General features: G+C 39.3%; 1 protein-coding gene across 4 annotated transcripts in view; it reads left to right on the forward strand.

Annotated features, from left to right (window-relative positions):
* Positions 1-13,893, forward strand: part of LOC128905057 (ethanolaminephosphotransferase 1-like) — a 57,709-nt gene that overhangs the window by 18,310 nt on the left and 25,506 nt on the right. For all 4 annotated transcript variants that reach the window (XM_054190471.1, XM_054190473.1, XM_054190474.1 and 1 more), the window contains 3 exons: positions 3,656-3,764; positions 6,058-6,132; positions 9,911-10,179. In XM_054190471.1, the coding sequence (XP_054046446.1) occupies positions 3,656-3,764; positions 6,058-6,132; positions 9,911-10,179 (453 nt within the window). The remainder of the gene's footprint in view (positions 1-3,655; positions 3,765-6,057; positions 6,133-9,910; positions 10,180-13,893) is intronic.

Raw genomic sequence — 13,893 nt, forward strand, 5'->3', positions numbered from 1 at the left:
CATGGACTATTTTTAACAGATTCTAGAGGACTTTAAAAAAAAAAAAACCAACAAAACACACTAAATTTCACAGAGCCAAGCAAATGAAAAACCCTATGAGAACAGAGCTTTGGGATTTAGGTCTGGCTTTTCATATGTCAATTTAACCCTAATGGCAGTGCAAGTTTCTCCGTATTCCATAACACAGAATTCATTGTGAGATGTGTTTCTTATGTTTTGAGAAATTAAGGAGAGCCAGACATTAGAGAATATGTGTGAATTTATGAGCTGGGATGTTGACATACGTACGAACTGAAAATATATTATCATAATCCAGTTTATTTACCTGTGATGGGGACATCAGGAAAGCAAAGAATTTGTGCATTTAGGTTAGAAATTCACCTGGGAATCCTGAGGATTACCTTCCTCTCTTTCCTCTTCCAAGGATGTCTTTCTTATGCACTGTATGTATCACGTGCCTGTATCAGTTTGTGTGTGATTTTTGGATGTATGTGCTTCAGAAACCTGTTGAAGCTGGTGCTAAAACAGAAGGGTAATGTTTTGTGCCTGGATTCTGTAACGGGCTTGAAGTACTCCGAGGTACTCCTGTACGTGGCAGCTTTTCCATGTTGCATGAAATTATAGTAAGACCTATATGAAACTATAGAGTAACAACTAATTTTCTCGCCATCTTATTTAAAGCTATTCTTATTATGCAAATGTACATATATCTTCTTAAATAAATAATTCATTCAATGCTTGGTCCTTTTCCCTATAATTAAGATTTGTATTTTATAGTAAAGCACAATCACGTGCTCTCTGACAAATAACGGACAGTATTACTTAGCTACTACATGAACTGAATATCCCTCCTCTATTCATATTCATGAGAAATCGCATTTGCGCAGGACAATGAGAGGAAAAGGAGGAAATCCCACTGGGATACACAGGTGTATGCCAGCCCCATTGAAGTCAATTAAACCCCCCCAGTTGCCGTTATGAACTTTGATTTTATCACTAGAATTGGACACGAGTAGAATTTTAGTGGTCTCAAGTGACTTAGTTAAGGAATATTTCAAGTTTGAACAGAGCTTTATATAAATACGTGTACTTTACCATTTATTATCCAAATAGACATTGGCTGTTTGTATTAAGGCTTTTAGCCTGAATGGCTGTAGACCCGTTAAAACAGAAATCAGGATTTTGTGGAACTAAAAAAGTTTTTTTAAAGGTCCAAGCATACAATGGTTTTGCCAGAGAGCAGACGCGATTCTGCCCGGTGGCACCTCCAGTTGCATGAATCACGTAGCAGGTTGATGCATTAGACTTGTACTCTCTGCTAACTAGATAATAAAGAATGCAACGTATCCTTCTATAGGGTACTAGTAAATTCAGGCTGCATTTTTCCAGCATGTGAAAGAAGTTAACCTTTAACACTCTGTACTTTTTGAATTGTGAAATAGGGTGATGATAGTGTAATGCCAACTAAAAGAATAAGGGGCTTTAAATATAACAAAAGGGATTTTGCAACTGGAATACTTTTCAAATACCTAGACAGATTAGGTTCGGTAAGGATCAAAAGAGCGCGCTTAGGGGTTTAAACGGCAGCAGAGGCTGTTTTCCTGAGGATCGGTCTCCTGTAACTGTTTTTCGTGGTGTGTCTGCTAGCCAAAGGGATTGCCAGTATAGCAACGTGCTTCGATGGTTTCCTTCTTGAAACACGTTAGCAAGAAAGTGAGTTAAAATAGTGTCTTCATTTTTGCACGGTATAAGCATAAGTTATTTCCTGTAATAACTTAATAATGACATTGTGACTATTGAGAATGATGAACCTAATTAGAAAGCAGATGTTTATGATGCCCCACTTTATTTAATAGTCAACAATTATCATACGGGAGAAATTTGTTTTAAATTTTATTTAAATTAAAATAATATTGTTTTAAAACAATATGTTGGATGGCACCTGTATATCCATGTAAACAATTAATCTACAGGTTGTCTTAATGCACTGTTTTCGTCTATGTTTTGGATTAAGAGAGACCAATCTAGAATTTCTCCAGCGTCTGTCCTTCTTGTTTCATGTAAGGTCATAGACATCAAACAAATTCCACAGCAGGTGATTCATACCAGGCCTCCATCTTACATCTGCATCCCCAGGTTGCAAAATTAGGAGATGTCACGCTGTCACGGCATGCTGAGCGCGCCGTCAGTTCAGCAAGAGGGGACCGTGCAGTGAAGGGTTCCTCCACAGGTGTTCTCCTAAAGGAGCTGCAGGGAACATTTGCTGTCACTTGTTCTTAGGGATTTGGAATTGGGCTTTTGAAGGCTCAGAATGATAGACACTAAAAAAATAGTTTATTTTTTTTATTGTAGCTGTATGAACTCCATGATCTATTTTAAACACGATAAGAGCTGGCATACAGTGTTTTAATGTTAGTGATAAAATCCTGGTCATAAGGAGAGCAATTATCAGATTTAATATTTTTCCCAAGGTTATTAAAGAAAACATCTAAGAATTACAGCTGAAAAATATTCAGCAATTTTCATCTGATTTTTGAAAGTTTACAGTGTACACTGTACAAAATCAGTTGCACAGTTTCTCCTGAATATTAGTTGTTCTATAGTAGAAAAAGAGGATCTAGTCAGGATAATCAATGGGTCCAAGCATTCAAATTTTATATGCAAATTTTTTCATGTAGTAATAGGATAGAGGAAATGTAAGGATGTATATAAATTGATATGTATTCATCTGTCTGTCCATCTAGCTAGTCCAAAAAAAAAAACCCAAAACATTTGATTTCAAAACTATTATTAGTAACTGAATTTGTTTAAATTCTTTTTCTTTAATATTGTTTTGCAATACTGTATAGCATTGAAGTACTTTATGTACATTTTCAGTCCTTAGACACTCCAAAGAATTTGATTATAAGCCTCCAATATTTTTAAATTTTGAAAATATTGATACTGTGTTTGAGTGATGGTAGTGGTTGATATTTAGTACTCCTGAAAATATATTCTGTCTAAAAATCATGTAGAAAGTTGTGTATGCTATTTCTGAAAATATTCTGGAGAAACTGTGTTACTTGGGCAGAGTTTTGATAATTTATGACTGGAGAGGGAGACCTGCAGAAAGTTACTCTCTAGAGGAGTAGGGAGCTGCTTGTAACAGGGAGATCTTCTGAATCTAAAAGCTTAATGGACTCAGTGTCTGATTTTGTTGATGTTTTCAGTTGGAAATTATGGACCTATTTCAGAAGAGGAAATTTCCTTGTTATAGCATGGGAATGGACTACTTAAAAAAGAGCTGCCACGTGGATGCTGAATTACCACACCGGGGTGCTGCAGTCCTCTTTCAGTTGTGATACACACAATCATGAGAAGCTTTCCTTGGTGGCTGGGAAAATAAGGATAATGTGTAACACAGGGAATACAAGATTTTTAAATGACATTTTTCCTGCACAAAGATCAGGCAAAAAGATTACATTGGAAAATAGATTTCAGAAATGAAAACTGTATTTTAATTTGAAAATGGTTAAATGTGCACAAATCTGAACATTGCTGATGTTATATACAGAATTCTCCTTTCCTGACAAAAAATATAAAATAATTAATTAAAATGGGACTTAAATTTGAAATATAATTTTTCTTAGTGTTTTTTCTCTTTCTTTTTTAACAGATAGTGCCTTTGTGGATTGCCCCCAACCTGTTAACATTCTCTGGATTTGTCATGATTTTAGTTAATTATTTTCTAATATCTTTTTATGACTGGGACTACACTGCCTCAGGTAAATATCCTCCTGTTGTAATTTTTCAGAATTAGTGAGCTGCTTATGTCATACTTCTGAATGTTACAGGGAGGTATCCAATACTTGAATCTTCTGCTCATTCCCTTAGTGAGGCTCCATGTGCACGTAGGAGGATCTGACCTCACACATGGCATTATAAATTTAGATCATTTTATTGAAAAACGTTATTTAATTTCATCCCGAAATAGGTGTTTCAGCATGTGCTGAACAAAATATTTGTAAGAAATAAATTATTTCTGTAAGAAATAATTTGCTGCTTGAAGTCTATGATGATACCTCATTTTAGTTAAAGAGTATTCCAGGATTTAAATACACAGCCAAAACCCACCCCAATGTTCATAACATTTTCACTGGTTTCACTTTTCCTAATACCTAAATCGATGTCTGAATGAGTTAATTCCCCTTTCATTACTCCATACACCCTGACATTCAAGACTGCTTCTAGACAAAGAATAAATAGTTTTTAAACAAATGTCTCTTGAAGCTATGACTGTCAAAGTCCAAGTCCATATTTTCTCCTCATGGCAGACCAAGTCAAAAGCTTTTGGAGCTGAGCTCCTGAGCACGCTCAGTTCTGCACTTCTCAGACCAGCTGTTGGAGCCTACAGTAAATAATAAGCATCTCCCAGGTGATTAGTATGTAAAAAGCTTTGCTTTTCTTTAAATTAGAAAATTTGGTGAAGACTTAACATTTTTTTTTGCTGAAACAATTAAGTTTGGGGTGGGGTTTTTTTTGTCTTTACTTTCTTATGCCCGTGGTTTGATTCAGGAGGTACCTTTGGCACGAGCTGTTTATTGTTTATCACAACAGTTCTAGAGGCAGGAATACTTGTTAGCAGTTTTAGTTCAGAAGTAGTCCTGTTATGAGCATTTAAGTTTTCAGGACCAGCATGTTTTGTAGTTATCTCGCCTCATCTTTAAACACTTGTTCTTTTTTATCAATGCAGGTGATATTTATTAAGTTCTGTAATAAAAGAGCATCCAGCACAGAACTTTTAATGGGATAGTTTTATCTTGACACATTCCCCGTAGATACATGTTGAACTTGAAGACATTTGAAATGGTGATTAAGTCTGTTAGAGTTAAGACTCTGTTACAGTCTGTTAGAGTTGAGACTTACTATGTGTAGTTTGCAAGCCTCTTCTCAATTTCACACGAGAACAGCGCCCATCATTTCCCAATTGATTGAAAACGTTCGTGCAACCTAACAGGCCTTTTGAGTATCGTATATCAATCCCATACCTAGGATCAGAAATAGAAGGCTTAATTTCCTGGACAGCTGGTTTTCATTCTACAGTTTGAAAATTTGCAGTGAGGAGTCAGGAATTGGATGGGGCTTTGAGCAGCCTGGTTTAGTGGGAGGTGTCCCTGCCCATGGCAGGGGGTTGGAACTAGATAATCTTTAAGGTCCCTTCCAACCCGAACCATTCCATGATTCTGTGATCTTTTCTTTCAGCGTGGCAAGATGAGGCATTGAGAGGAGGGGGAGAAGGGTGGTGAGGGCACTGCTTTAGGTACTGGCGTCTCCCCACTCAGCAAGGAGTCACCTCTGTGTGGTGGTGTTGCCTGCGCTGGCTGCCGAGTGCCAGGAACCTGAGAGGGCTTTGCATATACAGTTGTTTAGTGCTGGTGTAGTCCTTATTGGATTATGTTTTTAGTTAAATAGAACACTCTTTGGAAAAAAGATTGATTTCTTTAAAAGAGCAACAATAACAGTGGGTTATTGCTATCAGCAGAGCAATAACAGAACCCAGAGTTCTGCTCAATTTGGTTTTCTGTTCCCTTTTTTCCAAGGAAAAAAAAAGGTGCTAATATCCTGTGTCCGAGCATAAGGACAAAAATTTCCTGTTCAGATCAGTATAGTACCAATGCTATACAAACCCCACATTGGCACTAATAATAATGATCATGCTTGAAAATGGCTTTTTTTTTGCCTTTAGATATTACACAGACATTAACTAAGTTGTTGATGGGTAGTCTTCCCATGACCTGTGAAAATTTTTGCCCAGTTGCTCTCATTATTTTGTGCAATACTAGAGTCATTTCAGGACCCGAAACCCCTCTACCTTATCTCCTCTCCTTTGCGGTATAAACACATTCGGGCCTGCTCATTGCTTCTTCGGTAGAGCTCGCTGATGACTTAAAGTCAAAACCAACTGTTTTGACGTGGTGGGCTAATCAGTGGCAGCTTGTTCGTATGTATATGCGTTTCTGGGTGGATTGCTTTGATGATAACCGCTGTTGCACTGACTCTCTACCCGATTTATTTCAGGTACCAGTCCTGGACTTGTTCCCACCTGGGTGTGGCTCTTCAGTGCTTTTACCACCTTTTGTGCTTACGCATTAGGTAAAGTACGGTGAAATAATTTACATGTCTCACGCCTTCATATAGCTTTATCTACTGGTTCACTGGTGCTGATATTGAGGTGAAGAGGCATCGTGGATATAAATTATTGATCTCTTGCCAAAACAGTTCTCTGAGATTTAAAAAAAAAACAAAAAACAACACGCTAAAAAACATCCATAAGACTTAAAAAACCCCAAACAACAGCATTCTAAGTTATATATTAGAGCTTCTATGGCTGTAGATCTTATCCCCCTTGAAAATTTAAGTTGTTTTAAAGGAACAACGGAAATCATTCCGTAGCAGCAGTCATTGCTGTTGGGTTTCATAAAAATCTTTGGCCCCCAGTGATGACATTCTGGGAAGGTCCCTGACAACGGCATTAGCAGAGGGTGCTTTCCAAGACAGGGAAAATAAAGAGCAGAGCAGAAAAAAAGGAAAATTAGTGTAGCATTGTGTTCTAAACTGTTAGACGCTTCAGTGCTTATGTTGTGGTCAGGAGAGGTGGTATGAATGTGGTGACAGGCCTGAGCTTCTTATGGAGGTGACATATAATTTTTTTAATTTTCTGTTGCTGTTTTTCTCCCATAACACCTTCACCTCGGTTTCAGTTTCATATTCCGTTTTTACCTTCTATATCATACCATGATTGTATTTTTAGGTACATTGCACCTTGCTGTGCAGTGGTTTGAAGGCATAGGCCTGAACTGCTGCAGATCTGGGATTGAGATCCACATTAGCATGGCTCTTTTCCTTTCTCTTCCAGAGCTAACTCATTCCAAACTAGTCTCTCCACAACGTGGTGCAGCAGAGTTAATTTCTGGAGGGACTCAAGGTCTTATATTTACATGGACTGCACTGTGCTGTTGTAAATGTACCCTCTCTTTGGAGCTGGTTCTTGTAAGGCCTGCATTGCAAAGGGTAGCCATGCATTTGTGTGCCATACTTAAGATACCCAGGCTAGATATAAATGCATTCTAGCTGTACACTGCAGTGTTGTGGAAAGATGCTGGCCTCTTTTGGTAGAGCCATGTAGAGCCATCTTGGTTCACCTGGAGGTCTCCCCTTGTGCAGACATCTCCCTCTGCACTGTAAATGCCTGGGCATTTCTGTTCACGTGGCAAGTTTGTGCCAAAATCACGGTGTCCAGAATTTCTTTGTATTTGTACCATAAAAATCACTGCGACAACTGTCCCTTGAAGCTGACTATCAGTCAGATTTCCCTAACAGCTCTCGATAATCATTAGCAGAAGCAGCAGTTTCTTTTGTGGAAACCATTCTTTACGTAATTGCATGGAATTTAATGAAGTGGCTATTGTTTCATAAATAGGAATTACATATTGGAACTGTTAGTGTATGACAGCCCAGCAAGCTCATTGGAAATTCAGCTTCTGAGATTCTTAATGTAGATGTTATTTGTCAGTGAGGCCTATAGTTCCTAATACTTGGAAGACAAGGAATATGATGTCGACAGTCTAAGCTAGAATGAACTGATGTATATGTAGATTTTTGTGTGTGCTCTCCAAGCCACTTCATGAAATATTTAGTCTCAGATTTAATTCTGCATGGCCAAAGTTTTCCCTTTGGAAGACTGCAAAGAGCCATAATAACTAACCAAATATGCAGCTTTAATCTCTCTCAGCTTTTTTTTTGATGACACAGTTACTCTCTCGGAATTCCCTAGCATGCTGCTCTTTTTTCCCCCGCTTTGTTAAGGTGGTTTGGTATCTTTTCCCTGTCTGTAAAATGGAATGCTCTTTGCTGTTATTTTGAATTCCACTATTTAAAAGTTACATGAACTTTAATAAAACCAGAGATTTATGAACCTTCATGAGACAAAATCATAATAGAAGAATTCTAAAGCAATGGGAGCGTGGGAAAACGTATGTCCGCTATTGAACATACACCATTGTTGACATGAATGATCTCAAACTGAAACCTAAACCAGAAAATATTTTCACTCTCTTAAAAAGCTAGGGAAACCCACATGGAAAATGTGGTAAAGATTTGTGAAAACCCAATTTTATATACGTGTTAGAAAGTTCCTGTGTTTTTCCCTATGCCCATTATAATTAGAAGTACTGTATTTCATGACACCATTATAAGCCTAACTCTTTAGTAAAACTAAACTTCCTGCAAAATGAAAACCACTCTTTCACTGTGCTGTACATATTTTAGTATCTAATGTGAATATTCTTTTGTGACAACCTAAAATAATTCATGAACAGACCAATCTTCTATCATTCATGTTTAAAAAAATATTACCCCTATAACAGAATTCTCTCTGATTTGGGATAGATGTTCTTGAAATATAAAAGACCATAAACTGTTTAGGGGTATTTACATACCTATATGCTAGTTAAGTTTCAGAAGCCATCCTTTAACAGGCTAAAGAATTTCTACATTTATAGTAACACTATTCTAGTAACCTCAAGCTCATAGAGTTTTATTTCTGCACATTTCAGTAAGATGCCGACAATTCAATGGGAATGTTACTGGAGGGAGACTGCAGCTCTAGAAGGGGGAAAGACATATTTGAAATCCTCTATGAGATCTTTAATTTTTTTAGAGTTGTGAGAACTCTCTCAAGAGATATGTATCTGAGCAGAGGATATCTCACAGCTGTTTAGGTATTACAATAGGGAGATAGTCTAAAATCTGTACAAAATGAAATCCCATGTTTTCCTGGTTTAGATCCCTGAAGTATATTTACATTAAACAAAACTCAGAGTACTGCCAAATGATCTGGAGAAGTAAGTAGCATATGATCTGTAACAGCTGTGGAGTCTTTGGTCTCACTCTGCTGAATTGTCTCTCCAGTCAGTTTTGGGTTACTAATGCTATCAATGGCTAATAATTGTTAGCCATAGTACCATCCAAGTAACATTAAAAAAAAATAAAAGTCTTTCTCCATGTTATGTTGAGATTCAGGAAAACAATAAGTAATCTGTGAGGTTTGTTCTGTGTATTTTTCCTGAGAGGTTCATCCTGCATATTTACACTTAACTTTAAGAGGAAAATATTCCTAAAAGCCTCACCAGCACAGTCTCAGGGAAGAGACCAACGGTATGGTTTGACAATACAACTAAGAGAGGTTACAGCTGCTAGACCCCCTTCCTCCTCCTCCTTCTCCCTGCGTTCACCGCCCCTCCCTCGTGCCATCCCCTTTGCTTTTTGTACCATTCACAGCGACAATTCTGTTCAGTGACCCTGAAGAGAACGCAATGTTTGCTGCCTTTCCACCAGCTGAGCAGGCTGCAGGTCCTCCCCCGTTCAACAGCAGCGAACTCTCAGACTGACTCAAACCATGTTGTCCAGCTGGATCTTGAGAGCGGGATCCAGTACAGTGTTTGGGTATCTTTCAAGCACTCAAGTGCTAAAAGTGATGAACACATAACTCACCTTAACAGCAAGGTATTCTTGCTTCCTCAGATTTCAACCAAAAGACTTTAAAACATCTTATGTAGGTACACACACAAATAAATTTTGTGAAATTTGCTCCTTGAGGTTGCCGTTTAACTGTAAGTCATTGAGGCAGTTTGCATCAGGCAGCCTAAGTGCCTTCCTGAATCTAGCCCACCAGCAGTCTTCTTGAGTCGGAAATCTCAGAGGGTCCACAACGCCAGTGGGCGGGCGAGAAGCCCTATGGACACTTCAGCACTGTCATTGAGAAACCGATTGCAGTAGTCTTCATACGGCAGAAGTGAAGTGTATATGAGGAAAGTGACTCCTTTTTTTGGGCTCTAATTCTTTGTTTCTTTTCCTCTCCCGATCCTTCTAGACTCCATAGATGGGAAGCATGCTCGAAGGACTCAGTCCAGTACTCCTCTGGGAGAATTATTTGACCACGGGCTAGACAGCTGGGCTACCTCCATTTTTGTGCTTTCTTTTTTTTCTGTCTGTTCCCGTGACAATGGGAAGACTGGAGTTTCTGTATATACAATGTATATATATTTAAGCATTGTCTTGTTTAACTTTATGTGTTCACACTGGGAGAAATATAACACAGGAGTCCTTTTTCTTCCTTGGGGATACGATATAAGCCAAGTGGTAAGTATTTATCATTCCTGGTTTGGTTTTATTTTTTTAACTATGTTAGTGTTTTCATAATATTGCAGAAATAGAAAAATAGAGCTCAAGGCAAACGTATTTTGCCAAAAGTTTGAATGTGAAATAGCATAACCCTGAAAGTAATTCAGAAATATTTCCTGCATTTGCAAAGAAGGGATGTGCTCGAGCAAATTGTCAGCATCAGAGATTCATTGCCTTGCCGGAAAAAAAGGCTTGCAGCAAGCCCAGCAGTCAGATAGTGCCCATGAGAATGTCATTTAACTGCATTTGATTTGTGGTATTAACAAAAATTATTATGCTATCTGAAGCCATAAGCAATTTTCCCACCAACACTAGGTTCTGAGGCATGAAGTGAATTAGTCCAAGTAGTATTTATTAATAGTAATTATACAGTTATGCCATACTTCTCAATTCTACCGCCTCTTACATCAAATGTGGTAATGGAAATAGCATTGTACCTATACAGTGAGCATTAACTGTTGACAAGTGAGTTTTATCTTTGAAAAAAAGTCAAAGTCATACCATTAGAGGTTTCCTCTCTGGGAATGGCATTTAGTAACGTGAATTACCTATCAGTCCACAGCCAGTCCCCAGCTGAGTTCTTAACCAGCTTACAGCCCTGCCTTGAGGTGGACCTCTTCAGAAACACACCCAGGGCACCACGGTGAGTGGTGGCCTCAGTGCACAGATGAGCAGCAGCAGTAACAAGCTCTTTGCACTGCCAAGGGCCCAGCGCTGGGATTTTTGGGATGACTTATCTATTTCTTAGATAGCCAGGCTCTTGCAGGCCTGAAGAGCACAGTCCCAGTCTTCTGAGCTTCCTGTCACAGGCATGAGAGGAAAGGTACAGCCAAATATACATAATTGAAAAGAAGCTTGACAAATATTCAAATATGTGTTTTAATAGAAATATAGTATTTTAATTAATGGCTGCAGATGGATTGCTGTAAACATAATCAGAATGCAGTGGTTTGAGAACAACTCGGAGACGGTGGTCCAGCTGTGCTGCATCTGTTTTGTCCCCTAGAAAATAGATTTTGGGAGAAGAAGTTGGCTCGGGACTACGCCATTAGGCAACCAGCTGGTCCGCAAGTTTCAGCCATGTCTGTGTAAGGCTTCTTAGTGAAGTTCTTCCAGCAGGAGAGGAATAGCTATGTTCAAACCAATTTCACTTGTTGCTTAGATGATCACTGTAGATATATATGTGAATGTTTAGAAAGCTCTTTTGGGTTGCTACAGCATCCGAACTGTATTAGTGGTTAAATCTGGGAGTAGGTATCAACTAGCAGAGCAGTGCTGTTAACTCTGTCAGTGCCTTTTAGTGACCTATGCCTCTGTCACTGCTTTCCCATCTGGGAACTAATGGTAGTAACATTTCCCTGCCTGACAGATGTGGTGAGGCTGAATTTCAGTGAAGTTTGTAAACTGCTTTGATTAACTTGGGTGCAAGGTGCTAACAAGTGCTATTTCCTGTTCCCCTCTGATGCTAAATTGCTGTCCTGCATGCTCGCTTTCTAGCAACTTCTGTGATGATTTGCCTACAGTTAAAATGATAAGCAAGTAAATGTAAGGATTTTTTTGATGCTATATAGCCTAATCATCAACAGTGCTGGAAGACTGTACTATTGAAATGTCTGTATGTCAGTTTTCCCATCTGTAAAAATTAGCTTTTGTAGTTGTGATTGCCTGTGAACAAGGACAAGACAGGATTTGTAGATCAAGGTAGTATTTTTTCCATTGGTCCAAACTACATTTCACGCACACCAGAAAGTCTATAGCGTATTTTTTTTTCCAGCTGTACTAACTACTCTAGTAAAAGATCTTAATTCCCCTATAAGCGTAGCCTTGCTCTTGTTTTGTAAGCCCATTCAGCAAATTTTCTATGATGTGTGCACTGTTAAAGGTAGCTTTTCACCTCCAGCTACTTGGAGGAGAGGATACCGGGGACGTTAGCAAATGGCTGATGATGAGTAGGAAAGGTAATGCTCCCCTTGCTGTATTTTTCCCCACCACTTCTCTGCCAGGTATTGCCACAGTCACAATCAGAGCCTCTCTGCTCTGTCTTCAATAATCTCACCGACAACACGATGCTATTGCATTGGCATCTCAGACATTCAGATGGTCTAGTCCCCAGCTTCTGCCCTTAAAATTTATGGCAGCCGGGAACTTTGGACTTCGTTATCACCACAAAGCTCAGGAAATACGGTAATTAGTGTAAGTGTGCAAATAGCTAACTGTTGGCCTTAATGAAAGCTGAACTGGCACGTAGCTCGCAGGACGCTGCTGCTGAGTCAGCTGGGCTGTCTATAAACACAGGCAGCCCCTCACCGGCTCGCTGGTAACTCTGGTATGAAAAGAGCTGCTGTTCCTCACGAAAAAAAATACCTCATCATAAATAGAGAAATTTGTGGGACTTATGCAGATCACATTTTTCTGCGACTTGATGACTCATCAGATTTGGTAACCTAATTACGCGAGCTAGGCTGTAATTGGCACTCCAATTAGCTTTGATTACAGCAGCCTGCCATTTATAGGAAGCTGTGGTTTGTAAACTTGAGAAATGGCTGTAATGTGTCTGAGAGATGCTTGGTCAGAGGAGAGGACTGTTATGTTTGTGGCTCCAGAATCAAGGAGGAGGCGTCTGCAGCAGTGAAAGCTCTTCCCCTCTCTCCTGCCTCCAGCACAAGGAGCTATCTCCTGCTGGGCAGAAGAAGATGCGGGGAAAGGAGCCTCTTTACACCAGGGCGTCTAGACAATTTTCATACACTTTTAAGTAAGCACCCCTATTAGAAACCCCAAAAATCCTGGGCTGAAGAGAAGCCTAAAAAAGAAACCTTTGCTATATTCTGTGACAAATGCTCTTGGATACATCTCGTGAAAACACACACTTAGTTTTGTCACAAGCCCAACTAAAGAAAGCTAGTATCTGCAAATGAGGTTTCTTGGAGAAAAAAAGACAAAGCTTTCCTGAGAAATTAAAATTACAGGCTTCCTGCCAGATGTTAATTTTCACAGACATCCTCTTGATTTTTAAGAAAAATCTGTTTTCCTCCTGAAAAATTTAATATTCCTCTAATGAAATACTCCCCTAATCCTGCTGTTGCTTTTCATAAGCCACTGCAGTTGAGTTCATAGTAGGGGAACAAAATATTCATTTTTGCTTAATATGTTATAGTGATAACCTCTGCTTACATCGGTGCTGCCTTAAGTGTAACAGGGAGGTACCCTTTATATTCTAAAATAAAAGTTTAAAAGTGAAAGTAATAGCTTCATGGGAGCCGGATTGACCCAGGCGATTCCACGCTGCTTCCTCTCACTCTCCCCTGCCAAGAGGGCACGCTCCAAAAAAGCACAAAAGCACAAGCAGCAAATGTGAAAGGCAACAGGCAGCTCTCTCTGGCCCTGCCCTAGCCCTGTTAGGAGAGGATGACCAGAAATCCTATATACCGTCATGGCTGAAGGCATGGATGCTTGGACCACAAGCCCCAGGTTTTTGGTTTGAGGTGCTTTCCCAGTTGGTCCTGCCCCATGGCTTTGGACGGTCCCACCGAGGCTCTTGGGGAGAACACTCTGCCTGCCCTGAAACTCTGAATAATTGAGGTACACGATGCAAGTAGCAACTGAAACATTGTAGAACATACTTTTCTCCTTCCTTTCAGTCAAAACAGGGGAAGGTTTTTTTTTGGATGCCAT

The sequence above is a fragment of the Rissa tridactyla genome, chromosome 2, assembly GCF_028500815.1.
Source record: "Rissa tridactyla isolate bRisTri1 chromosome 2, bRisTri1.patW.cur.20221130, whole genome shotgun sequence".
NCBI classification, from domain to species: Eukaryota; Metazoa; Chordata; class Aves; order Charadriiformes; family Laridae; genus Rissa; species Rissa tridactyla.